This window comes from Oscarella lobularis, chromosome 5 (assembly GCF_947507565.1).
Source record: "Oscarella lobularis chromosome 5, ooOscLobu1.1, whole genome shotgun sequence".
Classification (NCBI taxonomy): domain Eukaryota; kingdom Metazoa; phylum Porifera; class Homoscleromorpha; order Homosclerophorida; family Oscarellidae; genus Oscarella; species Oscarella lobularis.
This window is the reverse complement of record NC_089179.1, coordinates 1,805,966-1,833,060: the sequence shown is the minus strand read 5'-3', so window position 1 is coordinate 1,833,060 and position 27,095 is coordinate 1,805,966. Positions and strand designations below refer to the sequence as shown.

Genomic DNA, 27,095 nt, shown 5'->3' with positions numbered 1-27,095 from the left:
GGTAGTTGCTAACTGGTAAAGGCTTTGAAGTAAAGGTTTTGAAGCATGTGCATGGCTTCTGCCTGTGGTTAACGAGGAAGTCATGTCCGATAATATTGTTCGAGAATGTTAATTCTGGCTACTTGGGTAGTAGACAGCTAGCGCAGGTGTATGCGCGGCAAAAACGCATTGAAAGTAGACCATGTTCAGCAGATGCAGTTTGATTGGGCCGTTTGCACGTGCGCTAGCTATATAGATAACGCAATGAGCAGAAAAGCCGAACCAGCTGTGGCCTACTGTACAGCACGATTGACTATTCCGGCTTCTCTCCACTGTCTCCAGGCAATGCAAAGCTATTTCCGAACACCAGATCATGTGCAAACCTCAATCGGAAACGGCGGCCGGAGCAGAGTTAATAATTAGCACGAGTTGGAAGCAAACTGTAGAGACAGATTCTTCTCATTCGTATGATCATAGATGTGCTGCCATTGCATGACTCTTTTAGTTGCACGTTCAAAGCCGGCGCTAATAATAGCTACTCCACTGCTCTGTCAAATAGCGTGTCAATGTCACCTTCAGGCAGTTCGGTTTCCTTGAGTCTCTTCGAGCGAAGAACTTTCTGATCAAGTCTATCTCGCTGCTTCCACCCCACTTTCAATTTCAGGATTCGTCGATGCTAGCAAGAACATTAATTAATCAATTGAATAATCACATCTTTTCATTCGAGATAACCTCATTAGGTGACATGTAGTGAGGATTCTCATACAGCGTAACTCCACCGAAGCTCCCAGAAAATATTCGAACCAAATTAAGAACGAATCGAGGTCCTAAAGATGCAATTAACTAAGTCAACGATTAACTGACTTCCTTTACCTATTTCAATTAGGGACCCAGTCTCTTCTACTATCTGGTAGTTTCGAAACCATATCCTATTATCTGCAATGGCAAAGTTGAAGACGTGATCTATAAAAGGCTTGCTCTTCGGATGACTACAAGGAGTGCCAAAGATCTAAACAAAGAATATTAATAAGAGATAGGTAGTGACAATGTTGTGCCACTTGTTTGAATAATTCCTTCAGAAGAGAGAAGTGAGGAGTTTCCGCAAATTTCTGAATTTCAAATTTTTAATAATCAGAGTAACTGCCGGAATCTACTTCACTTGCCTCGTCAAATGATAAAAGGGGCCGAGAGCCTTTGAGGCAGTTTCCTGTCAACTTCATTTCATCCATCGTGTGAACTAAATTACAATCAAATCATTATCAATGGCCTGAGTCTAGCTGAAAGTAGAGTCCTACTGTTTTCAACGAGAAATTTAGCAGACGGACCGTGTGGAGTCTGAGACAACCTTGAGAGGCATCAAAAGTGATTTTTTAATCAAAAATTCGATTTAGCAATTACCATAGAAAGCAATCTTTCTTTTTACGCATTTCTAGGAAAATGCACTTGTTGCAGTTCTTTAGGTCACAAACCTAGACTCATCAAGACAAAAGATGTCAAAAAAATAGTTCACTCATTAATTAAATGATTCCCACCTCGTTCACAACAAACAGCTTATCCTTTCTATGAAGCTTAGCGTCTGAAAAGACGTTGAAAAAAAACAGATAATATCGACATTCGACGGAAAGACCTGCTTTCGAATGAGGAAGAAGTAAACGAAGGTCGTTCATCAAATGGCGAGGTCTGCAGTGCACGTGTTTTTTGCACAGCTGATGTAAACTCTTATGCTCTTTCAAACCTGTGCGTGATTCCTCTGGCGCAAAAAATGAGAACGCGCTGCTTATTTGTCCATCGAGGCTAAATTCAAACAATAGAAATAATGAAGAGAGAGTTTCTTCGCGGGATGGCTGATGAGAGAGCTCTTCTCTGCCACAATAACTAGCCTACAAACACATCTCTATCTATATTTGCCGTAAAGTTGTCGCCTCGAGACTCCTCGAGGCTCCCAGGACGGCGATTCGCCGGTGCGTACAGTGCAGCTGATATTACGAGCGACTGACTAATACACGCGATGATACAGGCTCTCTGGACCTTCTTGGCTCCCTGTTCGTCCTTGTCAGCCTCGTCCTTCCCTGAAGAACGACGGCGTTTCTTCATTATAAGTCACGTGGAGTGCTATGAACCCCCGTATAGAGTCGTTCCGGTACTTTCGGACAACATGTTGTTCGGACAGTTCTTGTATGCGTTGGAGACGGTAGATCCAAACCGCATATGGCTGATCTTCTTCCTTGTTCTCTTAGAGATTACTCACTAAAGTTTCAGCTGGATCGAAAGAGCCATCGCCAGATGACACGCCGTTATTCGAGCAAGGTCAGTGACACGTACTTTCGGACATGCACATGCGATACGGACAGAGCGATTTTCTTCAAGATAATCACAAGCAAATAGGGAAAGTTATATACCGTTGGAAAGCTCTTTCTTTGCTCTTTCATCCTATATAAATTATTTAATTAAATTTGAATTGATAATTGAATTACAGAATTTTAAAAATTGCCGATCATTTGGCAATTTCGGACACATTTGATAACGTTATTTTTGTTGTAAAGCAAGCTCAGAAAAACTGAAAATTTAGAGCTATCAAGCTTTCTTTGCGTTTCTCAAAAATGGCGTTTGCACAGATGGAAGGTGGCAGATAGCCAGAGAGAAACGTCTGGCCATTCACCAAACTACTTTCTAACCTTTTCTTGAGCATTTAAGAGTTACTAATGCCAGCTAACTGCATGTCTACTCGCTTTCTCCGAGTTTAGCGCCAGTGCACCTGTGCTAAACGCTATTTTTGAGAAATGCAAAGAAAGCTTGACAGCTATAAATTTTCAGTTTTTCTGAGCTTGCTTTACAACAAAATGACGTTATCAAATGTGTCCGAAATTGCCAAATGATCGGCAATTTTAAAATTCTGTAATTCAATTATCAATTCAAATTTAATTAAATAATTTATATAGGATGAAAGAGCAAAGAAAGAGCTTTCCAACGGTATATAACTTTCCCTATTTGCTTGTGATTATCTTGAAGAAAATCGCTCTGTCCGTATCGCATGTGCATGTCCGAAAGTACGTGTCACTGACCTTGCTCGAATAACGGCGTGTCATCTGGCGATGGCTCTTTCGATCCAGCTGAAACTTTAGTGAGTAATCTCTAATAGAACAAGGAAGAAGATCAGCCATATGCGGTTTGGATCTCCGTCTCCAACGCATACAAGAACTGTCCGAACTACATGTTGTCCGAAAGTACCGGAACGACTCTATATCATTTTAAATATGTATTGAGCTAGTCTCTGGCCCATTTTACCATAGATCTACAGTATGATTGGTACAGTAAAGAAATTAACCCATTACCTGCGTTATATTCAAACCAGAGATCAAACTAAGGCAGGTGTCCCTAATGCAGTATACCGTATTCTTGTGCGCATGTCCATTTTTTTCGAAATAAAGGCCCGTTAATGTTGGCAGAGTTGTAGTTCCTCAGCAGAAAACTGCACTCTATAATACGTGTAAATGCAACAATTTGTAAACCATTCATTAATCGTACGTAGGAATCAAGCAATAGATTACCAGAATCGATTGCAACGATGGACAGTCAATAGTTTATACCGTTACCGTTATACAATCCGTGTCATACGACCGATCGGTCCCCTTGCTTCACGTGCTCAAGCGTCCGTTCGCGTATGCACACTACAAACATACTGTGATGGGGCCTGCTGGGAGTCTCCTGCTGGGTTCTTCAACGCTTTATTCCTCTGCAACCACACACCTCACGCGCAACACACATGCCACACACTCTCTGTCCCACACACACACACACTATCCAATCACACAGTGTCCCAATACGTCACGTGCACATGCACATACACCTATAACTCATCACATGCCAAAACAACGTAACTTCTACACTTGACACAACTGCACTGAAACACATATAACCCACCTAGAATCTAATCACTGTCCTCGCTAAGTAGCACGTACGGTAAGTCTCCTGACTCAAGACTTTCTACTATAAACCCTCTAAAAGAACTGTCACTATCATCGTCAAAATCTACAATAGTGCTCTCAAAGTTTGCTGCAATAATCTCATTACCTGAATTTTCCAGCTCACTTGAATAATTTGCCCTACTGCTGTCATCATCCACTTTTTCTGCGGTTTCGCCTTCATCGAATGAAGAATAATCTGTGTAGTGCCCTAACGCGAAGTTGCGAAGTCTCATAAAAAATATTTGTAGAAAATTATCCTTACATTCTACTATGGCGGTCTCGTCCTCCGAAGACGACTCGGTCGCTAAGACTACTGCCCTTGGTCGTCTTGAGGCTGTAGCAAGCTCCTTGCCTTTTCGCCTTTTCTCTCTACCTCTAGACGCTGCCAGAGGCGGTGACGCAACTTCCTGATCATCTGCACTCGTTCCAAACGCACCAGCCTGGTAAGTCAGGCTTTCTGTCCTCTGCTGGCGATCGTGCCTTTTCGCTTTTCTCTTCGTCCGAATGACTCTTCTTTTCTTGCACTCTACTGTGGCTTTCCGGTTGCTTTCAGTAATTCTTTTTTCATCCAGATTCTTGAAAGCAGCAATAGAAAATTTCCCTGGTGGAGTTTTCATTTCCTGCAGGAGCTGTGCGAAAACCTTGGAACCATGGTTGAACTGCGCTGCTGCAATTCTTGTACCAGCGAGAACCATCACCGGTCCACGATATTTACTCTTTGGGACATAACTCCAAACAGTACTATGAAACGATTCATTTGCATTTTGCGTATAACCGTCCTTGCACCTCTCTAGAAGATCTTCATTAGACAAACGCTGGAATATTGGAAGTAGTTCGTGATAAAAGCAATGAGGAAGGCATCTGCTTGGCTGGTATCTGTTTTCACCAGTTGCTTGATCGCTTTGCCAGCGACACCAGGAATCTTCTCCCTCTGGACAGTATTGGTGTTGGTCTGCGACTGAGTGAGGACAAGTGTCATGCTGGAAAACATGTCCTTCTGACGGGGTTTTGGTGCTTTGCTTGCAGCCAGTATCTTCTGCATTCCTCGGTAAACAGCTGTGGTAAAGTACAGCCAAGATGTCCTTTTTCATTCTTTCAACATTTCCCAAATTTCGCCTAATTGCGTAGCCGTAATATGTGCTCAGTCTGTTTATAGCCATCTTTGTCAGCCGGCCACTTCCGCTAACGCGACCGAGGTCTTCCATCACCACTTTCTTGTTTGTATCCAACCAGTTTCTCAGGTTGGCACCCATTCGTTTGTGCACGTGGCCAACGCAATCAATCTTTTTCACTTCATGATCTTCACCATACATGTCCTTGACAAGGAAGTACGCCTTGGAGTCGCCATCACCGATAAATGTGGTGTAGCGCAAATTGTGTTTTTCAACGGATCGGCCAAAAATGTCTACAGCTCCTTGAGCTTCCATAGAGGCTGAAGATCCGTTGTAGTTTTTGCGGCAAATGGGAAGATGCTTGCGATACCAATCTAAGTAAACGACGCTGTCTTTGTCGACTCCACTTTCTTCCATGAGCTGGCAACTCTTACAGTAAGTACACAGCATTTGAAAGTCGATTACACGTCCGTTTAGAAGCGCTGCCTGCACACCGTAATGCGAAGAATATCCTCGCTTTGCCCATGTGCCGTCAAACGTTACAGCCGCGGATATAACTTCCCCATCCCGAGCGTTTTTTGATCTGCGATACTCTTGAACGGCGTGAGAGGCAGATTGTTGAAACACTGCGTCAGAAGCGTTCGAAATTGCGCTGACATGGTTGTTCCAGCTGTCTTGTGCGAGAAGCTTTGGCATATTGAAAATACCGCAGAATCGATGAAGATCGGCTCTACCACAACCCATCGACAGTGCGGCTAGGACTGCTCTGCGGTTTACATCGTGACTTTGTCCTCCTTGAGGGCCAGCTGATCGCACTTCTGATGTCGGGAATGCATGGCTGTTTTTACACGATTTGCAATGAAAGACTAGCTGCGAGCAGAAGCCCTTCCTTCTGCTGTAATCTTCTTTGATAGTGAAGTCGGCGCTGTGGCACGTTTTGCAGACCAAAAAGGCGGTCATTGCCTTTAGCAGAGTGGCAATGTTAACAATGCGATAATGAGGCTCGTCGAGCGCAGACGTATCTACGGATCCAGACTGAGACGCCGCTGTGGCTGTTTGGTTCCAAGCTGGTGGGACGGAGCTGAGTTTTGTAGCGGCTGCGGAACTACCAGCGATTTGAGACGGACCACCATCTGGTAGAGCACAGCTACCGGCTGGTTGAACCGAGCTAACAGCCGGCGGTATAAAAGCAGCCTGTGGAGGCGATACAGCGGCACGCGAGGCGATCAGGCCCTTCGCCTTCATGACTTGATATTGAGTGCCACGAAACCCCGCTCGCTTGGATTTGCGTTGTCTTGGCATTTTCAAGGAGTAGTACGTAAACGGAATGAGACTCTACACGCTTGGTCAAGCCGACAAGAATGTGGCGTCCCGTATTAAGTAATCTCTCATACCTGTATCTAACTGTAGTTTGGAATCATGTGCACGGCTTCTCCTTGTGGTTAACGAGGAAGTCTTGTCCGATAATATTGTAATTGTATGATAGACTCGAAGAAATGGGCTAAATCTACTCAGCGCAGGTATGCGTGCGGCAAAAACGCCTTGAAAGTAGATCATGTCGAGTAGATGCATTTTGATTGGGCCGTTTGCACGTGCGCTAGCTATAGCTATAGACACGCAATGAGCAGAAAAGCCAAACCAGCTGTGGCCTACTGTACTGCATGTATTGACTATTCCGGCTTCTCTGTGGTGTCCAGGCAATGATGGCCGAACACCAGATCATGTGCCAATCGAAAAGGCGGCCGGAGCAGAGGCTTAGCCACGGCGTCTGTGAAACTTGAAAACTAGACGTAAAGAAAGCAACTAGGGGCCGGACTCAGTCTCAGCCAATGACCTTGCGTTAATAATTAGCATGAGTTGGAAGCAAACTGTAGGGGCAGATTCTTCTCATTCGTATGATGCGCTGCCTTTGCATGACTCTTTTAGTTGAACGTTCGAAGTCGGCGTTAATGATGGCTACTCCACTGCTTTGTCAAATAGCGTGTCAATGTCAGTTCGGTTTCCTTAAGTCTCTTCGAGCGAAGAACTTTCTGATCAAGTCTATCTCGCTGCTTCCACCCCACTTTCAATTTCAGCATTCGTCGATGCTAGCAAGAACATTATTCAATCAAATAATCACATCTCTTCATTCGAGATAACCTCATTAGGTGACACGTACAGTGAGGATTCTCATACAGCGTAACTCCACCGAAGCTCCCAGAAAATATTCGAACCAAATTAAGAACAAATCGAGGTCCTAAAGATGCAATTAAGTCACCGATTAACTGACTTCCTTTACCTATTTCAATTAGGGACCCAGTCTCTTCTACTATCTGGTAGTTTCGAAACCATATCCTATTATTTGAAATGGCAAAGTTGAAGACGTGATTTATAAAAGGCTTGCTCTTCGGATGACTACAAGGAGTGCCAAAGATCTAAGCATAGAATATTAATAAGAGATAGTTAGTGCCAATGTTGTGCCACTTGTTTGAATAATTCTATCAGAAGAGAGAAATGAGGAGTTTCCGCAAATTTCTGAATTTCAAAATTTGTATTGAAGTAACAGCAGGAATCGACTTCACTTGCATCGTCAAATGACAAAAGGAGTCGAGAGCCCTTGAGGCAGTTTCCTGTCAACTTCATTTCATCCATCATGTGAACTAAATTACAATCAAATCATTTTCAATGGCCTGAGCCTAGCTGAAAGTAAAGTCTTACTGTTTTCAGCGAGAAATTTAGCAGACGAACGTGTGGACAACCTTGAGAGGCATCAAAAGTGATTTTCTAATGAAAAATTCAATTTAGCAATTACCATGGAAAGCAATCTTTCTTTTTACGCGTTTCTAGGAAAATGCACTTGTTGCAGTTCTTCAGATCACAAACCTAGACTCATCAATAAAGACGATGCCAAAAAGTAATTCACTAAAGATTCGCACTTCGTTCACAAGAAACAGTTCATCCTTTCTATGAAGCTTAGCGTCTGAAAAGACGTTGAAAAAACGAGATAAAATATAGACATTCGACGGAAAGACCTGCTTTTGAATGAGGAAGAAGTAAACAAAGATCGTTCATCAAATGGCGAGGTCTGCAGTGCACGTGTTTTTTTGCACAGCTGATGCAAACTCTTATGCTCTTTCAAACCTGTACGTGATTCCCCTGGCGCAGAAAATGAGAACGCGCTGCTTAGTCGTCCATCGAAGCTAAATTCAAACAATAAAATAATAATGAAGAGAGAGCGCGAGACGGCGGAATAACAGAGAGCTCTTCCCTGCCACCACTGGTTAGAGAACTAGCCTAAAAACACATGTCTATCTATATTCGCCGTAAAGTTGTCGCCTCGAGAGTCGAGGCTCGCAGGACGGCGGTGCGTCCAGCTGATATTAGGAGCGACTGACTAATACACGCGTTGATACACACTCTCCTGACCTTCTTGGCTCCCTGTTCGTCCTTGTCAGCCTCGTCCTTTCCTAAAGAACGACGGCGTTATGGGTCACGTGGAACGTTAAGAACCCCCGTATACTTTAGAGAAAATGATTTGATTATTGTAGAGTATCGATTTCGTTCAAATAAATTTTCTGCTACAAGAAATGTATCATTTTAAATATGTATTAAGTCAGACTGTCTAGCTGTGCCTACATTATGATTCTTACCTTCAAAAAGAAATTGATGTTGACAGAGCAAGGATACTAGAGTATCCGTGGACAGAGTTGCAGTTCCGAGAACTGCACTTTATAATACCTGTAAATCAATGCAACAATTCGTAAACCATTTCCAACTGTAATTATAAACACATTACGAACGTGACCAGCAGGGACGTACATAGCGCAATTATTTGAATACGTGTCATTGATTCATGCACTGAAGTCAGTAGACGACAACGTTGTCATACGTGGAGTTGCCTCAACGCCCTTCACCCTCTCCAAAAGCGCTGCGAAGTGACTGATCCTCCTCCTGAATTTCGCTCTTAGCTCCTGAATTTCGCTCTTAGCCTCCTCCTGAATTCCTTCGTAACGAGTAGTTGGCTTTGGGTCGCAAAGAAACGGGCGACGGACCGTTGGTGGACTTTCGGGTGGGGGTCTATCTTGGCACAGACCAAGCAGCTTTCGCCAGCATCGGGTCTTGTCTTTCTTCTTTGATTTTCGGCGTCTCTTACAGAGAACTACAAAAACAGCTGTTACTAGTATGACCACACCGATGATAGCTAATGCAACGGCATAAGCTGGCCACCCAGAGGCTAACGGACGTATGTTTTCAGGACACAATTTTGCAGTTAGTAAAGTAATAGTCAAGTTCTCTATCCCATTGCAGTCTCCAATCACTGAAAGAACATCAAGACTGCTTTTGCTTAGCTCAAGTTTGGGCGAATTTGAGTTGCATAGAAACTCGAGCGTCAGGTTTATTTCTCTTGTCTGCGAATTGGAACAACAGCGAACTTGGCCAAAAGGCAATTGGAATCCACCGCTCAGACCATTCGTTGCATTGGTTAGATAGACTTCGTCAGCGTCAGAAACTCACTCTCCTATTTCAATACAGTCATCGAGACCCTTGTTCACGGCGAGAATAGGTGAATTGCTGAGAGGGCATGTCAAATTCTTAACGCTGCCACACAAATCTGCAAACATCTCATATTGAACGGAACTTTCACCTTGCACATTGTTGGATAGCAATATTTGTTCGCTGCATACAAAAAAAGCATACAGCTCAATTGGCTAAACGTTCTGTCCCTACCTTATGCCTAAATCAACTGCGACTTCATTTCCCCAAACTACTCTGTTACGAGAGCACTCGAAATAAGCCGCACCGCTATTTGATAGCTCATTTTTCTGTCGTTCACTGAAATGAGGCCGTGCATTGCTTGATTGAGTTGTCTCGTGCCGTGGACAATCAATTTGTCGTCGCTTTTGATTGTCAGTGGGACATTGCGAAAGATCGCTTGTGCAGTAAGCAGATTTGGAGATACGGCTTCCGGTGCAAAACGTGCACGTGCCACAAGGATCTGAGACGCAAGCATAGCAAAGTGACGTCGATGTAGAGTCGTACGGAGGACGGTTATAGTCAGTGCAGGCCGATTCGGCCGAGGCCCATCCAATGAAGAAGGCAAACACTAGCGAAAGAACGATCGCGTTATACAGAACCGTTCCGCGACTCATTGCCTTCTCGCTCACCCAAAACAAATAGCCGCTGACGATTACCTGACATCGGAAAATCGGAAGGAAAGAATCAAAAGCCGAACCTTCCGTTCGAGACAGCTCCAACTGAATACTCGCGATGACACAGCTATCGATGACAGCTTCCTCGGAGAATAAGGCGCACGTGCCGCGGGACTTCCCCGTACCCCCCGCATCGCAAGTCTCTACAGCTCGATTAGGCATGATTAAAATGTACCAGAGAGAATTCTTACGCCACGTTTAGCTAAATCTTCAAATCCCCCTTATTAGTAGTTGCTCAGTGGTTTCGGCTCCTTGCCGAACTTTGTTGAAAAGAAAATTTTCTTGGCTACATGCGAACAAGATAAGATTAATTAATAAAGCCTTATTAACGTCGTGTTGTACACTATCTGGGCAGATTTACACTTGTTGCAGTTCTTTAGGTCGCAAACCTAGGCTCATCAATAAAGACGATGCCAAAAAACATATTTCACTAAAGATTCGCACTTCGTTCACAACAAACAGTTTATCCTTTCTATAAAGCTTAGCGTCTGAAAAGACGTTGAAAAAAAAACCCAGATATAATACCAGTATAGACATTCGAAGGAAAAACCTGCTTTTGAATGAGGAAGAAGTAAACAAAGATCGTTCATCAAATGGCGAGGTCTGCAGTGAACGTGCTTTTTTCACAGCAGATGCAAACTCTTATGCTCTTTCAAACCTGTGCGTGATTCCTCTGGCGCAGAAAATGAGAACGCGCTGCTTATTCGTCCATCGAAGCTAAATAAATTCAAAAACAATAACAAATCTGCCATAACAAGGCAGCGGAATGACAGAGGGTTTTCGCACTGCATAGGAAGCTGATCTACGAATAGGGAGAGCCGACTTGCCGGCGTGTGGCCGATGATACGAGCCGAACGACTAGTACGAACGTTCCCACACTCTCCTTACCTTCTTGGGTCCCTCTTTGTCCCTGCCAGCCTCGTCCTTCTCCAAAGAACGACGACGACGACTTATGATGCGTCACGCATATATTTACGGGCAGTCTGAGACCCCGTCTGAGACCAACTGAGACCCCGTCTGAGACCAAATGAGACCCTTACTGAGACCTACTGAGACCCTTACTGAGACCTACTAAGACCCTGTCTGAGACCAACTGAGACCCCGTCTGAGACCGACTGAGACCCTTACTGAGACCATCTGAGACCCTTACTGAGACCATCTGAGACCCTTACTGAGACCAACTGAGACCCTTACTGAGACCAACTGAGACTCTTACTGAGACTGTCTGAGACCCTTACTGAGACCAACTGAGACCCGAACTGATACCTGAGACATACTGAGACCCTTACTGATACATTGCCGGAGTGACTGTGAGAACGCGACAAGTTTTCCGTTATTTGCACAGCTTTAATTAACATCACAGAGTTAATTAATATTCATACAGTATACATATTGTTCATTGATACTCACTTCACAAGTCTCATTTCATTCGTCGACAATCTTCACATTCACATTTCTTTACTTTCTTCTTGATGCCCACGCATGGATAATGACACCACTTAATTAATTGGCGCATATATGACATGCGATCATTCACTTTGAAAAACTTTCAACCTGTCGGCCCTGTCGGCAGATGCAGTGACTTTGCATTTGAATCAATGTACCCTCTGCTCGATGCTTGGTCGGCTGTTTTTTCCAGGAAATGGTGTGAATTATTTTTCCAGACAGTCGGCAAGGTGATGGCGAAGTGCCGACGTCTGAAGCATCAACTGTCCCGGGTCATTTCCAAGCGCAACTTCCACGCAGAAAAAGATAGAGAATGGGCCGCACTCTGATCATCCTTGCTGCTGTTGTACTGGTACAACTGTTACGTCCCCTTGCTCGTTCTGTAGACTGATGCAAGTTGTGTTTGGAGCGAATTCGGCAGGCTTCCGGGAATACAGAAAGATTTGGAAATGACCCGGGGCAGTTGACGTTTCAGCAGTCGGCACTTCTCCATCACCTTGCCGACTGTCTGGAAAAATAATTCACACCATTTCCTAGAAAAAACAGCCGACCAAGCATCGAGCAGAGGGTGCATTGATTCAAATGCAAAGTCACTGCACCTGCCGACAGGTTGAAAGTTTTTCAAAGTGAATGATCGCATGTCATATATGCGCCAATTAATTAAGTGGTTTCATTATCCATGCGTGGGCATCAAGAAGAAAGTAAAGAAATTTGAATGTGAAGATTGTCGACGAATGAAATGAGACTTGTGAAGTGCGTATTCAATGGACAATATGTCTATGAATCTTAGGTCTGTAATGTTAATTAAAGCTGTGCAAATAACGGAAAAACTTGTCGCATTCTCACAGTCACTCCGACAATGTGTCAGTAGGGGCCTCAGTGGTATCAGCACGGATTCAGTAAGGGTCTCAGTATGTCTCAGGTCTCAGTTAGGGTCTCAGTTGGTCTCAGACGGGGTCTCAGTATGTCTCAGATGTCTCAGTAGGGGTCTCAGATGGTCTCAGTAAGGGTCTCAGTTGGTCTCAGTAAGGGTCTCAGTTGGTCTCAGTAAGGGTCTCAGTAGGTCTCAGTATGGGTCTCAGTTGGTCTCAGTAAGGGTCTCAGTAGGTCTCAGTATGGGTCTCAGTTGGTCTCAGTAAGGGTCTCAGTAGGTCTCAGTATGGGTCTCAGTTGGTCTCAGTAAGGGTCTCAGTTGGTCTCAGACGGGGTCTCAGACTGCCCGTAAATAACTCCGTCACGTGGAGAGTCTCCAACTCCCGTATCTATATCACTTGCAGCAGACAACTGCCGGTTTACAAAGAACAATGCAGTTAACTACTTGAGTTAGTGATTACGCAAATATTTTCACTGGCAGTTGTGTCCTGTCTATCATTTTCGTCTTGAAAGTTGCGGCGATAATCAATAACGCTCGATCCATCGGCACTCGCTCCGTCGCCGCTCGCACTATCATTTGCTGCTGCCTGAGTTGGCGCCGTTTGCTCATGTCCGCTTGAGTTCTGAATACTAGTAAGCAGACCGTCTGTTTCAGTTCCGTTTCCATTGCTTGATTTCCCGCATCTCTTACATGACTTACAAGCCAGTACCGTGAAGACTAAAACCGATAAAATGACCCAAACGACTATAATCGCTTTAGCCCAACCCGGCAACTTGAATGAGTCTAACGGTTTTATGTTCTCAGAGCACAATTGTGGAGATAGCAGAGTAACAGTCAAGTTGTTTAGCCCCGTGCAGTTTCTTAACTCTAAAAGAACGTCAGTTTCGCCAAGCTCAAGACCAGGTGAATTGGAATTGCATAAAATCTGAAGCGTCGTGTTTATTTCCCTTGCATTTGAATTAGAACAACAGCGGATTCGACCAAGAGACAATTGAAACCCGCCGCTTAGACCTTGCCTCGCATTGTTTAGATAGATTTCATCAGAAACACGCTCTCCTATTTCAATACAGTCATCGAGGCCTTTGTTCACGGCGAGAATAGGTGAACTGCTCAGAGGGCATGTCAAATTCTTAACGCTGCTACACAAATTTGCCAACATGTCATATAGTACAGAATTTTCACCTTGCACTTTGTTGGATAGCAATATCTGTTTGCTGCGTACAAAACAAAGCACGTAAGCAATTATACAACTCCTTTGGCTAAGCGTTCTGTCCCTACCTTATGCCCATATTAATTGCGGCTTCATTTCCTAAAACTACTCTGTCACGAGAGCAGTCGAAATACGCCGTAACGCTAGTTGATATCTCATTTTTCTGCTGTCGTTCACTACTTGATTGGGTTGTCTCTTGCTGTGGGCAATCAATCTGTCGTCGCTTTTGATTTTCAGTGGAACACTGCGAAAGATCGCTGGTGCAATAAGCAGATTTGGAGATACGGCCTTCGGTGCAAAAAGTGCACGGCATGCCGCAAGGATCGGAGACGCAAGCATGGCAAACTGACGTCGAAGTAGAGTTGTACGGAGGACGGTTATAATCGACGCAGGCCGACTCGACCAAAGCCCATCCAATGCAGGCAAAAGCTAGCGAAAGACCGTTATGCAGAACCGTTCCGCGGCTCATTGCCTTCTCGCTCACCCAAAGCAAACAACCGCTGACGATTATCTGACATCGGAAGCGGAAGCGAAGAACCAAAGCCGAGCCTTCCGTTTGAGTTGAGTACTGTGCTCGCGATGACACAGTTATGACACAGCTTCTCGGAGAATTAGGCGTGGGTGCCGCGGGACTCCCCCGCCCAAGTCCCCAAAAGTCATCAACTAAAATTAGCTCAACTAGTCATAATTAAAATGTACCAGAGAGAATTCTTACGCCGCGTTTAGTTAAATCTTCAAATTTCCGTTTATCAATGAGACGCTCTGCTTCAAAGTTGCTGCCAGAGAAAAACCCTGCAGTAGTTTCTGATTCTTCATTTTCACCTCGTGGAAATTCTTGATTAATAAAGCCTTTATTGACTTCGTGTCGTATACTTTTAATTGTTCATGGCCTGCTCACTCAGTCAAGCAAATGGCCACTGGACCAATAAACGTATTGCGGGAGAGGGCCAGAAAACCCCCTGATCAACTCCATTTTATCTCTTGTGTGACCTAAATGCAATTAAATAATTTTGTCAACAGCCTGAGCCAATATTCAATTCCCACTTTTTTCAATGAGAAATTTAGCGACGAGCCTTGGGGAATCTCAGAATCTGAGACCCTCAAGAGGCGTCAAACGCAATTATTTGTTCTGAAAGCAACCGCGAAAATGCACCTGTTGCAGGTCACAAACCTAGATCAAGATAAGATGTCCTTTCTATAAATTTGGCGTCTGAAAACGACATCGAAAGGAAAAAGGATAAGTCTATACCTAAGTAGTCTATAAGTCTGACCACTGCCTACAGAAAACCGCTTGGGAAGCTACGAACAGGCGACAACGTGAAAGCTGTCGCCTCGAGACGCAGGACTCGCGGCCAGATGATATTTCACAGTAGACCTAGCCGATGCTACGAGCCAGACGACTAATTAATACGCACCGCAAATTCTTGGAGTCCTCGCCAATACTGGCAATGGGCGGCAGCATCGTTTCTTGAGTGTAGAGAATCCAAAGCTCCCGTATACAGTACCTCACTATGGTCATTTCCGAGTTTTATCATACGGAAGAGGACTGTATCCTACTACAAGTCTACAAAAATTTCTAAGCCAGCTGCAGCATTAGATAGCGGCTAATGTGGAAAGCAGAAAAAATATGGCAAAACAATACAGCAGTGTCATGACTTACAGTACGGTAGTACGAAGCCACTCGGTGCTCATTGGATCACGTTCATTTCCTTCATGATATCTGCCGCGGAGATCACCGTTCAATTTCTCTTTTACTTTCCACCGAACTAGTATACCAACTAATAATCCCAATATGACTCCCAGAGTGGTTAGTACTGATATAGCAACGACATCCGAAGTTGTCAGACCAGAGGTTACGGGCATTATGTTTTCAGGGCACAATTTTTCAGTTAGTAGAATAATAGTTAAGTTCTTCATCCCATCGCAGTCTCCAATCTCTGAAAGAACATCAAGGCTCTCTTCACTTAGCTCAAGATCAGGCGAGTTTGAGTTGCATAAAAACTCAAGCGTCAGGTTTACTTCTCTTGCCTCCGAGTTGGAGCAACAGCGAATTTGGCCAAAATTCAATTGGAATCCGCCGCTCAGACCTTCAGTCGCATTATTAAGATAGACTTCGTCAGATTCCTTTTCTCCAATTTCAATACAGTCCTTGCCCACAGCAAGAATAGGTGAACTGTTGAGAGGGCATTTCGAATTCTGAACGCTGCCACATAGGTTTGAAAACAGCTCGTATGACACAGGATTTTCACCTTGACGCAGTTCGTCAGACAGCAAAATGTCTTTGCTACATAAAAACAAGGCAGATAGGCAAATATATCATTGACTAAAATTCTGTCCCTACTTTATGCCCAAATCAATTGCGGCTTCATTTTCTAGAACTAAATATACTCTGTTATGAGAGCAGTCTAAGTGAGCAGTTCCATTTTTCTGTCGTTTATTGACTTCGTTTCGTACACTACGTGGGCTTGATTGAATCGTTTCTTGCCGTGGGCAATCCATTTGTTCTTGCTTTTGATTGTCCAATGGGCACTGCGAAAGATCGCTGGTGCAGTAAGCAGATCTGGAGATGCCTTCGGTGCAAAAAGTGCAGATGTGGCAAGGATCAGAGACGCAACCATGGCAAAGTGACGTTGAAGTAGAGTTGTACGGATAGCGGTTATAATCGTCGTATGCCGATTCGGTCACGCCCAATCCAATACAGGAAATGGCTAGAAAAAGAAAAAGGAACGACATCCAAAACGGCGTCTGAGTCATCGCATACTCACTCAAAGCAAATAGCCACTGACGAATAAACATGGAGGCCTCAGTATTGAAGAACAAAAGCGCCGGTTGCTAGGGCGTGGCGATGAGTGAGCCAGCGCTTGCGCTTTTTTCCCCCGCAAAAAATCACTAATTATCAGTTTTACAGTCAACTTCAAACTGAGTTAAATTTTGTTGAAAATTTCTGAAAGGACTTTAAACGCGCGTGGGAGGGCCGGGAATCCCCTACATAATTTCAGAATTTCAAATTTAAATCAGTTGACTTTAATCTACTTCACTTGCCTCGTCAAGCAATAAAAGAGGTCGACAGCCTTGAGGCAATTTTTACATTTCATCCATTGTGTGACCTAAATACAATGAAATCTTTTTTAGCAGCCTTATATTCAATTCCACTCACTGCTTCCACGAGAAATTTAGTGACCAGCCTTGTGGATGAGACGCCCTTCAGAGGCGCCAAACGCGATTATTTGTTAGTCTCGTTCCCAGACTCTCTCCCGCCCGGATGTTCCATCCTGGCGCCGGCGAGAGAGAGTCTGGGCACGAGACTATTATTTGTTCTGAAAAACCGGTTCAGCAATTACCACAGAAAGCAGTCACTTTTTCTAGGAAAATGCACCTGTTGCAGTTCTTCAGGTCACAAACCAAGATAAGGAGACGCCGAAAAATAAAATAGCTCACTATCGATTTGTTAACACTTCGTTCTTGACAAACAGTTTGTCTATGAAATTTGACATCTGAAAACGACGTTGAAATGAAAAAAGATAGATTAGAATAAGGACCTGCCTTTGAATGAGAAAGAAGATCGTTCATAAAATGATGAGGCCTGAAATTGAATTGTGTAGAGCTGATGCAAAACTCTTCTCCTCTTTCAAACCTTTCTTTGGTCCCTGCACGCCACTCCTCTGGCACAGAAAATGAAAACAGGCTGCTTGTTCGTCCACCGAGAGACTCAGAGGAAGACCGGGACGGCGAGATGGCAGAGAGCTCGCAGTCGCAGGAGAGCGATCTGCCGGAGCGTACCAGTTTCTACCGCCGGGGCCTAAGCCGGTTCTAAAAATGAGAGTTTGTACCCATCTGTGGGGCGTACAAAATAGATCGACGACAAAATAGATCAGTTGATATATACAAGGAAAATATGGGCGTAGTCATGTCACTTTGGATGGCGCAACCTTGCACCCTTCCAAAGTGTGATATTGTTCTATTTTGTCCGCGATCTATTATGTCGTCCTGTACAAGCGGACAAAATAGATCAACGACAAAATAGATCAATCAAAATCATTTAAATCTTCATCTGATCATGACAATTATTTGATACCACTGAACGTGCACATAGATATTGACAAACAGAGGCAGACAGTCACACTAAGAGGCCGAGATAAAGAGACATACAGATTGAGGCAGTGACAGCAAATGACTACTGCGTGCCTCCGTCTGTCTACTAATACCTGCCAACAAGTCTAGTGGTACGTAGCTAAGTATGACTACGTAAGAATTCAGCGGAGAAAGTTTTACACTGTATATGATTTTGATTGATCTATTTTGTCATTGATCTATTTTGTCGGCTTGTATACAGGACGACATAATAGATCGCCAACAAAATAGATCAATATCACACTTTGGCAGAGTGCAAAGTTGAGTAATCCAAAGTGACGTGACTGGACGTAACTACGCCCATATTTTACCTGTATATATCAACTGATCTATTTTGTCGTCGATCTATTTTGTACGCCCCACACCGTCTGAGGAAAACAGCTTTAGGGAAAGATCGCGGGGTGCGGAGTATAGCCTGAGGTTCAAAAACGCCTGCTCTAAGCCCTGTACAGCCGACTTACGAGAGATGACTAATACGCCGCACACTCTCCCTTCTTTTATTCTGGCCGGAGCCCTCGAAACTCTCGTATACCTAGACTAAAACTATGGAATAAATTAAGCTATGGCTGCGCAATCACCATAAAAATTAGATTACGGTATTTGTCTGTGCCTACTTGCATCAATCAAGTCTAAAAATGAAATTTCCCTGCTACTGCGTAAAACCAGCTAAAGCAAAAATAAGAAAGAATTAGAAACATCACAGAAGAAAACTTGATAATCTAGGAAAATGCACTTGTTGCAGTTCTTCAGATCACAAACCTAGACTCATCAATAAAGACGATGCCAAAAAACATATTTCACTAAAGATTCGCACTTCGTTCACAACAAACAGTTGATCCTTTCTATGAAGCTTAGCGTCTGAAAAGACGTTGAAAAAAAACAGATATAATACCGGTATAGACATTCGACGGAAAAACCTGCTTTTGAATGAGGAAGAAGTAAACAAAGATCGTTCATCAAATGGCGAGGTCTGCAGTGAACGTGCTTTTTCACAGCTGATGCAAACTCTTATGCTCTTTCAAACCTGTGCGTGATTCCTCTGGCGCAAAAAAGGGGAAGGCGCTGCTTATTTGTCCATCGAGGCTAAATTCAAATAATGAAGAGAGAGAGCGCGGGAAGGCGGGATGACAGAGCTCTTCCCTGCCACTCCTGCTTAAATAACTAGCCTACAAACACATCTCTATCTATATTTGCCGTAAAGTTGTCGCCTCGAGGCTCCTCGAGGCTCCCAGGACGGCGATTCGCCGGTGCGTACAGTGCAGCTGATATTACGAGCGACTGACTAATACACGCGTTGATACAGACCTTCTTGGCTCCCTGTTCGTCCTTTTCAGCCTCGTCCTTCCCTAAAGAACGACGGCGTTTCTTCATCATGGGTCACGTGGAGCGTAAGAACCCCCGTATTTTAAAGATAAATTTCTCGATCTTACATTATTGATCTACAGAGTATCAATTTCGTTCAAATAATTTTTTGCTACAAGAAATATATTATTTTGTATATTCAGACTGTCTCTGACTGTGCCCATTGGTGCCCATTTTACCAGTAAAACTATTATCAAAAGTGGCCCTAGATTCACTCCGCCGGACCGGCAAAAACATAGCCTGCCACCAGACATCCCGCCCCGTTACACGGACTTGATCAAGGGAGAAGCTGTATATATACAGTAGCAAAAAAATACGACTACGTGATCAGCTTAGGAACATGCACAGCGCGATACGTACAGTACAGCAGTGTTATTGACTCACCATGAAGTCAGTCAGCAAACGTGTTGTTGCCTCAACCCTCTTCACTATCTCAGTAGCTGTTGCAAAACTCATCCTGAGACTCCTCGGTCTTCTGATCAATTGCTCCGTAACTCTTTTTATTTGGCACAGACCTCAACTCGCCACAGACGACGTCAGGCCTTGGTGGACTTCCTGACTTCGTCTTGTCTTTCTTCTTTGGTTTCCAGCATTTCTTATAGAGAACTACTAAAATAACTATTCCTACTAGTAGTACCCCTAGGGCGATTGGTAATGCAAATACATAAGCTGGACACCCAGAGGATAACTGTCCAATGTTTTCAGGGCACAATTTCGCAGTTAATAGAATAATAGTTAAGTTGTTCATCCCACTGCAGTCTCCAATCTCTGAAAGAACATCAAGGCTATTTTTGCTTAACTCAAGATCAGGCGAGTTTGAGTCACACATAAATTCAAGCGTCACGTTTATTTCTCTTGCCTGCGAGTTGGAGCAACAGCGAACTTGGCCAAAATTCAATTGGAATCCGCCGCTCAGACCTTCAGTCGCATTATTAAGATAGACTTCGTCAGATTCCTTCTCTCCCATTTCAATACAGTACTTTCCCACGGCAAGAATAGGTGAACTGCTGAGAGGGCATTGCGAATCCTGAACGCTGCCACATAGGTTTGAAAACAGCTTATATGGCACCGGATCTTCACCTAGCCGCAATTCGTCAGACAGCAAAATTTCTTTGCTACATACAAACAAGGTAGATAGGAAAAACATCATTTGACTAAACGTTTTGTCCTTACCTTATGCCCAAATCAACTGCGGCTTTATTTTCTAGATCTAAATATACTCTGTTATGAGAACAGTCAAAGTGAGCCGTTCCATTTTTCTGTCGTTTATTGACTTCGTTTCGTACACTAGGTGGGCTTGATTGAATCGTTTCTTGCCGTGGGCAATCAATTTGTTCTTGCTTCTGATTGTCCAATGGGCACTGCGAAAGATCGCTGGTGCAGTAAGAAGATTTGGAGATGCCTTCAGTGCAAAAAGTGCAGAAGTGGCAAGGATCGGAGACGCAACCATGACACAGTGACGTTGAAGTAGAGTTGTACGGATAGCGGTTATAATCGTCGCAGGCTGATTCGGTCACGCCCAATCCAAAACAGGAAATGACTAGAAAAAGAAAAAAAGAACGACATAAAAAACCGCGTCTTAGTCATCGCATACACTCACTCAAAACAAATAACCAACGACTAAACATCGAGGCCTCAGAGTAGTGCACGAAGAACACCGCCGGTTTATAGGCGTGGCGACGAGTGAGCTTCGAGACGCGCGTGCGCGAGCGGATAAATCCCACAAAAATCCTTAATTAACAGTTTAAGAGTCAACGGAATTAAATTTTGAAATTTTCTAAAACTCCCTTTTTCTGTTTCGATTGAATTATGCATTATAACTGTAAGAACCTGCTTCACTTGCCTTTGACAAAATTTCCCGTCAACTTCATTTCATCCATTGTGTGAACTAAGATTAAATTATTTTTCAACAGCCTGAACCAATCTTTTCGACTCCCACTCACTGTGCCTATAAAATGATGTTGGCCACTTCCGAAGGGTGTCTCAGATTCCCACAAGGCCTGTCCGCTAAATTTTTATTGAAAACAGTGCACATTATAGACCTAGATTCGTCAAGATAAAAGGACGCTAAAAAACAGTTCATTAGGAGAGAAGGAAATTTAGACCATAGATTAAATAAGAGGCTAAAGACCTGCGTTCTGCTCAAATCTGATTCTTTTGGCGCAGAAAACAAGAACACGCTGCTTATTCGTCCATTGAGACGAGAAAAATTCAAAACGTCTGCCAGAAGAAGGACAGCGGGATCACGGAGAGCTTTCTACTGCTCAGGGAGCTAGCTTAGGAAAAGAAAGAGACTTTTTCTTATGACGTTGAGGCACAGGACTCCTCCAGACGATTTTGCGGACGAGTGAAAGACTAAAAGGCTGGCAAGGATGGACTAACCGTACGAAGGTGCAAGAGCTTCAAACTCCCGTATAGAATAGACCTAATTTATTTCTTTATATAGCAACAAAAAGTATGGAAGAAACTATAGTAGGTTGTGTAAGAATTAGAAACGACACAGAAGAAAAACTTGATAATGCTCATCTACTGTCATGCATTGGGCGGTCTCAGCTAACAATGACGGTTATGACCTATAAATGCTACAATATCTAAGCCTACAGCGGTGGTACTAACTCGTTGTAGTTGGTAGGCTCATTGTATCTTCGCCTTTCAAAAACGTGGAGTCACTTCGAATCCCTCCATAATCATTTTCGAATTCTTCAACCTCCTGAATCACTTTGTCACTAGCAATTGGCGCCTGCTCCGGCTGTGAATGCAACTGGCCCCGGGACACTGGTAGATTAATCAAACCCGGCTCTGCCTCTTCCTTTGATTCTGAGGGTTCATCAAGCAGCTTTTTTGCCTCTTCTGACCCTTCTTTCTCCATTGGTTCTGCTTTTGGTTTTGATCGCCGACATCTCTTATTACACTTAACACTTATTATAATGACTGCAATAATAAGTATGGCCACAATAACAACAATAATAATCCAGGTTGGCAGAGTAGAGGTTAATGATATAATGTTTTCAGGACACAGTTTTGCAGTTAATAGAATAATAGTTAAGTTGTTTATCCCATTGCAGTCTCCAATCACTGAAAGAACATCAAGGCTACTTTCGCTTAGTTCAAGATCAGGCGAGTTTGAGTTGCAAAAAAACTCAAGCCTCAGGTTTATTTCTCTTGGCTGCGAGTGCGAATCACTGGCAGTGGAACGGGAGCAACAGCGAACTTGGCCAAAAGGCAATTGGAATCCACCGCTCAGACCATTCGTTGCATTATTTAGATAGACTTCGCCAGAAAGTCGCTCTCCTATTTCGATACAGTCCCTGTCGTCCTTATTCACTGCGAGAATAGGTGAACTGCTGAGAGGGCAAGTCGAACTCTCAACGCTGCCACACAGATTTGCAAACAGCTCATACGGCGTAGAAATTACCTTTTCACCTGGCACTTTGTCGGAGAGCAAAATGCTTGTGCTGAATACAAATAATTACTCATTAATTAGGGCGCATAAGTCATTTGGCTAAACGTTGTGTTCTTACCTTAGGCTTAATTCAGCGGCTTCATTTCCTAGAACTACTCTGTTACGAGAGCACTCGACAACAGCTGTACTGGCGCGGTTTGATATATCCGTATTTTCCTGTCGTCGTTTACAGCCACTTCGTACACTACTTGATTGAGTTGTCTCTTGCCGTGGACAGTAAAATTGTCGTTTTCTTTGATTGGCAGTGAGACAGCTCGAAAGATCGCTCGTGCAGTAAGCGCCTTCGGTGCAAAAAGTGCACGCGCTACAAGGATCTGACACGCAAGCATGTGTAACGTCGTCGTCTCTTCGGTTCTCGATCGTCGTCGCTCGCTCGCTGATTCGCTTCACCCGCTCGGCCCACTCTCGCGTACGTTCGTCAACGATTTTATTTAACTTCACTGCTCACACACTCGCACTCGACTACGTACAAGCACTCGACTACTCGACTGCTCGACTGCTCGACTAGACTCGCACACGCACAGACACCCCTACTTGCACACTCATACAGCCAATCATCGGCCGCGTCTACTTAACTAATTAAAAGACACCAAGGTCCCGGAGTACACTTCACTACACTCCTCCCCCCCCAAGATCATTGCGCCCCTGCATGATCACAGACTACACTACAAATGCCGGCTACTACTAACTACGTCTTCTCCTCTCTTCTCGACTCTACTCTACTCTCGCTACTCTCTTCAACTCTGCTACGTCTCTCTCGACTCTACTACGACTTCTCAACTCTTCTACTACACAAACTCCACACAAACTAACATAAATGGTCGACCTACAACACACACTACAAATACGTTCGTCCTAAGACTAGGAGTTACTGCCCGGCCTCGTCGTCACTCGAGACCTCCAACACATAATCCTTCGACCACACCGGGAGAGTGACGATTCTCCTCGGTCGATCGATACGCCCGCCTACCTCCTCTCCTTCCGATTCGCCATCCGCTTCATCGCATTCGTTTTCGACATCGTCGATATCATCCTCGTCGTCGCCGTCGTTCACTCCGTCGTCCTCTTCCTGTTCCGGTCCTTCCACCGGCTCATCATTTGCATTGCCATTCTCTTCCTCCACTTCCGGTCCTGCCACCGGCTGCTCCACATTCTCTTCCTCCACTTCCGGTCTTCCACCGGCCGTCGCTGGGGGATTTTCTAATATAATTTCAAATTCTTCAACAATATTTTCATTTCTCGCCGGTTCGACTTGACGCTCGTCGTCGACGATCGGACTTCGATAACACAATTTCTGCCGCTTTCGGTAGCCTCCCTTCCACAGCTCTCCACACGCCGTCTCCTCTGACTTTCGACATCGCCAAATCGTTGCCTGGCATTCGCGTCTCAGCCGTTCTGCTCCCTGCTTCGCTGCATTCCACTTTGCATCTACCTCTAGCAACGCCAATTTGGTTTTCCCGTGATCCTCAATTGCCTTCTTCAATTTATTTCGCGTCGACCACACCCCTTTTTCCTGCGACAAGATTGTCTTTTGACTCGCATCCAATTTCCTCTTCACATCTTCCAAAGCGCGATCCTTTTCCTCGCAAGCCGTTTTCCACTTGGCCACGCCCATTTCAAAATTCTTCATACGGCCCAGCATTTGCTCGAACTTCTTTTCGACGTCTTCAATTCTCTTCTCCGCGCGTCCCTTTGATTTAATTGCATCTTTCCGTTCGGTTTCCGCTTGATCGAGCATTCGCGACAGGCACCCCTTTTCTCTCACCGCGTCCTCATATGCTTCGCTCAATCGATTTGACCTATCTTCCAACTCCGATTTCAAAGCTTGTATTTCGTTGTTGGCCTTGGATTTCTGGGCTTCGAGTTCCGCTTCCAACGTCGCAATCCTGGTCTCGAAGCGCTCATTCCTCTCTTCCGAATTCCTTTTCACTTTCTCTAGTTCGACCAGAGCTCGATCTCGCTCTTCTCTCATCCGAACGACCTTCACTCGGCATTCTTCGCTTGTCGTAGACTCGTTAGCGCGCCGGTCCCGTTTCCTCGCTCCTTTCGCCTCTCCACGCTCGTCATTTCCTAATTTCCGCTGCACTTGCCCGGATGCATCATCGATCGATGATTTTGACCTTTCGTCATGGTCAGCGAATTCCGGTCGCACTTTCAATCCGACATTCTTTCTTTGCGTGGCACTCGCTTCTTCGTCTAACGCCGGCGTCGTCAATTTCACTGATCCTTCCTTCCATTGCATTTCGCGACTTCCGGGATCGACCTTCATTCCGTTCGGCACCAGAAAATCTAATCCCAGCAAGGGGCCATCTAAATCAAGGGGCGTCACCCAGAAATTATGACGCGTCTCAAATTTGCCTAGCGTCACACGTGCAGTGACGCGCCCCAGAACCGGAAATGACGCTCCTCCGATCGCCAACAATCGCTTCGATACGGGCCTTATCTCTAACTTATTAACCAACTTAATCGGGCATAGAGACGATGTGGTCCCCGTATCAACTAAAAAGGGTACTTCGCGATCTCCTTCGAACTCGCCTTCGGCGACCAACGAGCTCAAAAACAACCTGATCGTGTCGACTTGGCCGCTTTCGTTGACGATTTCTTTCCGTATCTCTTCGCGAATGCACGATATCGTCGCCGCTTTCGTCGATCGTCCCGAAGCGTTTCCGTTCGCTTGCTCGCCGTCTCTTCCCGGGCACTGACGCACGATGTGGCCGTGTTCGCCACAGCGAAAGCACTTTCTCGTCGTTCCTTCGTCGCAATCCCTCGCCAGGTGACCGTCCTTTCCGCAATTGTAGCACATTCGATTCTCACGTCGTCGTCGCGCCTCCGCTTCGTTTTCGCGCGAATCGCCCATCGCTCCGCACATCTGACCCAGCATCGCTTCGATCCGTTTCATCCTTTGCTCGAGCACAGGGACGCTTTGATCCTGTGCCGTCGTAATCGCTCCGACGCGCGGCGTAGTCCAATTCCGCGATCTCTGTCCTCGAGGCTGCATTCCCGCTGTCGGATCTCCAGCTCGCCGCTCACAAAGCATCATCAGTTCCGCCGCTCGCGTAATCGTCTGGTCGTACGTATCGACGGGGTTCACCTCCAGCTCGAAACTGATTTCCCCGGGTAGTCCGGCGACGAATTTCTGAATCAGTTGATCCTCCCTCGTCGCGTCGTCCAGATTCGGAAGCGCTTTGTCCAACAGTCGCTCGATTTCGCGCGCGTACTGCTCGATTGACTCGTGCGTCTTCCACGTACGCTCGCCTAGCTGCCGACTCGCCAATCGTCGCTGCTCTCGCGTGTCCGGCACGAAAGAACGACTGAGAGCGTCCCTTAGCTGCTGGTAAGTCGCCGCACCGCCTCGCTGCACGCGCTCGAAGATCGCCCACGCGCGACCCTTTAGAAACGTCGGAAGCATTCGACGTCGCGTGGCGTCGTCCCAAACGTTTGCGTCGCTGCACGCTTCGAATTGTCTGATCCATCGTTGGAAGTCGCCGTCCGAGAATTTGTCAGGCGTCGCCGCCTGTCGCTGTATCACATTGACACGCTGTCCTCCGTCCGCCACCGCCGCATTTGGCACGTTCGCCGCCGCATTTGGCGCGTTCGCTGCAACGTTCTGCCCTCCGCCGTCAGCGTTGTTCGCTGGCGCATTCGGTTGCGCGTTCTGTCCTCCGCCGTCAGCGTTGTTCGCTGGCGCATTCGGTTGCCCGTTCGGTTGCGCGTTCTGTCCGTCGCCGTTCATTTCGCTTCGTCTTCACCAGTCTCTTCGGAGTCGTGCGGTATTCGAATCCGAGTCCTGTCACCAATGTAACGTCGTCGTCTCTTCGGTTCTCGATCGTCGTCGCTCGCTCGCTGATTCGCTTCACCCGCTCGGCCCACTCTCGCGTACGTTCGTCAACGATTTTATTTAACTTCACTGCTCACACACTCGTACTCGACTACGTACAAGCACTCGACTACTCGACTGCTCGACTGCTCGACTAGACTCGCACACGCACAGACACCCCTACTTGCACACTCATACAGCCAATCATCGGCCGCGTCTACTTAACTAATTAAAAGACACCAAGGTCCCGGAGTACACTTCACTACACATGGCAAAGCGACGTTGACGTAGAGTTGTAGGGAGAACGGTTATAGTCAGCGCAGGCTAATTCGGTCAAGGTCCATCCAATGCCGGAAAAGGCTAGGGATCGGGAACGAACGATCGAGTTATTGTATAAACGAACCGCGCCGGCTCCTCATCGCCTGCACTCACTCAAAGCAAATAGCCACTGAAGATTAGCCGACACTACTAAGCCTGACATCGGTCGGAATCGAGCGCAGAACGAACGCAACTGTACAATGACGTGTGGGGAAACTTCGAGAAAAAA

General features: G+C 45.3%; 6 protein-coding genes, 2 long non-coding RNA genes and 1 pseudogene across 12 annotated transcripts; all 9 read right to left on the bottom strand.

Moving 5' to 3' along the window:
- Positions 1 to 37: 37 nt before the first annotated feature.
- Positions 38 to 2,078, bottom strand: LOC136187811 (ribosome biogenesis protein BRX1 homolog). 2 transcript variants are annotated; one of them, XM_065975508.1, is made up of 12 exons: positions 2,008 to 2,078; positions 1,715 to 1,773; positions 1,607 to 1,659; positions 1,512 to 1,555; positions 1,378 to 1,448; positions 1,275 to 1,324; positions 1,143 to 1,216; positions 1,038 to 1,088; positions 853 to 988; positions 712 to 806; positions 553 to 655; positions 38 to 504 (listed from the first exon to the last, which is right to left on the bottom strand). In XM_065975508.1, the coding sequence occupies exons 1-12, from the start codon at positions 2,071 to 2,073 to the stop codon at positions 392 to 394; spliced, it is 915 nt and encodes a 304-aa protein (XP_065831580.1). In that variant the 5' UTR covers positions 2,074 to 2,078; the 3' UTR covers positions 38 to 391. The 2 variants fall into 2 exon arrangements, with proteins under 2 accessions (XP_065831580.1, XP_065831581.1); XM_065975509.1 differs by having other exon boundaries at positions 458 to 655.
- A 1,702-nt stretch (positions 2,079 to 3,780) lies between these two features.
- On the bottom strand, positions 3,781 to 6,366 carry LOC136186905 (uncharacterized). Its single transcript, XM_065974385.1, has 2 exons — positions 4,207 to 6,366; positions 3,781 to 4,152 (listed from the first exon to the last, which is right to left on the bottom strand). The coding sequence occupies exons 1-2, from the start codon at positions 6,356 to 6,358 to the stop codon at positions 3,908 to 3,910; spliced, it is 2,397 nt and encodes a 798-aa protein (XP_065830457.1). The 5' UTR covers positions 6,359 to 6,366; the 3' UTR covers positions 3,781 to 3,907.
- Positions 6,367 to 7,002: 636 nt separating this feature from the next.
- Positions 7,003 to 10,407, bottom strand: LOC136187342 (ribosome biogenesis protein BRX1 homolog; annotated as a pseudogene).
- On the bottom strand, positions 8,757 to 11,205 carry LOC136187341 (ribosome biogenesis protein BRX1 homolog; the record flags this gene model as incomplete). The annotated part of the gene is made up of 9 exons (XM_065974920.1): positions 8,757 to 9,712; positions 9,764 to 10,139; positions 10,201 to 10,388; positions 10,437 to 10,531; positions 10,588 to 10,634; positions 10,690 to 10,733; positions 10,796 to 10,848; positions 10,904 to 10,962; positions 11,134 to 11,205. Coding segments are annotated over 6 exons (351 nt in total), but the record flags the coding sequence as incomplete, so codon positions are not given.
- Positions 11,206 to 12,487: 1,282 nt separating this feature from the next.
- Positions 12,488 to 15,271, bottom strand: LOC136187809 (uncharacterized). Of its 3 annotated transcripts, none has more exons than XM_065975504.1 (7): positions 15,191 to 15,271; positions 14,820 to 14,946; positions 14,649 to 14,765; positions 14,491 to 14,597; positions 14,260 to 14,438; positions 13,844 to 14,204; positions 12,488 to 13,779 (listed from the first exon to the last, which is right to left on the bottom strand). In XM_065975504.1, exons 5-7 carry the CDS (start codon positions 14,291 to 14,293, stop codon positions 13,002 to 13,004), a joined length of 1,173 nt encoding a protein of 390 aa, XP_065831576.1. In that variant the 5' UTR covers positions 14,294 to 14,438; positions 14,491 to 14,597; positions 14,649 to 14,765; positions 14,820 to 14,946; positions 15,191 to 15,271; the 3' UTR covers positions 12,488 to 13,001. The 3 variants fall into 3 exon arrangements, with proteins under 3 accessions (XP_065831576.1, XP_065831575.1, XP_065831577.1); XM_065975503.1 differs by having other exon boundaries at positions 14,820 to 14,970; positions 15,025 to 15,248; XM_065975505.1 differs by having other exon boundaries at positions 14,491 to 14,585; positions 14,820 to 15,248.
- Positions 15,272 to 15,289: 18 nt separating this feature from the next.
- LOC136187813 (uncharacterized) lies at positions 15,290 to 17,252 on the bottom strand. Its single transcript, XR_010670003.1, has 7 exons — positions 17,152 to 17,252; positions 16,933 to 17,092; positions 16,818 to 16,882; positions 16,541 to 16,760; positions 16,230 to 16,483; positions 16,117 to 16,164; positions 15,290 to 16,059 (listed from the first exon to the last, which is right to left on the bottom strand). It is a non-coding gene; the product is annotated as an uncharacterized lncRNA (long non-coding RNA).
- A 162-nt stretch (positions 17,253 to 17,414) lies between these two features.
- LOC136187812 (uncharacterized) lies at positions 17,415 to 19,278 on the bottom strand. The gene is made up of 8 exons (XR_010670002.1): positions 19,212 to 19,278; positions 18,931 to 18,989; positions 18,824 to 18,876; positions 18,721 to 18,764; positions 18,640 to 18,665; positions 18,502 to 18,572; positions 18,368 to 18,449; positions 17,415 to 17,585 (listed from the first exon to the last, which is right to left on the bottom strand). It is a non-coding gene; the product is annotated as an uncharacterized lncRNA (long non-coding RNA).
- A 164-nt stretch (positions 19,279 to 19,442) lies between these two features.
- LOC136187810 (uncharacterized) lies at positions 19,443 to 21,674 on the bottom strand. Of its 2 annotated transcripts, XM_065975507.1 has the most exons (7): positions 21,564 to 21,674; positions 21,400 to 21,488; positions 21,212 to 21,335; positions 20,869 to 21,156; positions 20,442 to 20,808; positions 20,096 to 20,383; positions 19,443 to 20,036 (listed from the first exon to the last, which is right to left on the bottom strand). In XM_065975507.1, the coding sequence occupies exons 4-7, from the start codon at positions 20,894 to 20,896 to the stop codon at positions 19,970 to 19,972; spliced, it is 750 nt and encodes a 249-aa protein (XP_065831579.1). In that variant the 5' UTR covers positions 20,897 to 21,156; positions 21,212 to 21,335; positions 21,400 to 21,488; positions 21,564 to 21,674; the 3' UTR covers positions 19,443 to 19,969. The 2 variants fall into 2 exon arrangements, with proteins under 2 accessions (XP_065831579.1, XP_065831578.1); XM_065975506.1 differs by having other exon boundaries at positions 19,443 to 20,383.
- A 1,467-nt stretch (positions 21,675 to 23,141) lies between these two features.
- On the bottom strand, positions 23,142 to 27,087 carry LOC136187807 (uncharacterized). The gene is made up of 2 exons (XM_065975498.1): positions 26,981 to 27,087; positions 23,142 to 26,908 (listed from the first exon to the last, which is right to left on the bottom strand). Exon 2 carries the CDS (start codon positions 26,462 to 26,464, stop codon positions 23,600 to 23,602), a length of 2,865 nt encoding a protein of 954 aa, XP_065831570.1. The 5' UTR covers positions 26,465 to 26,908; positions 26,981 to 27,087; the 3' UTR covers positions 23,142 to 23,599.
- Positions 27,088 to 27,095: the final 8 nt, after the last annotated feature.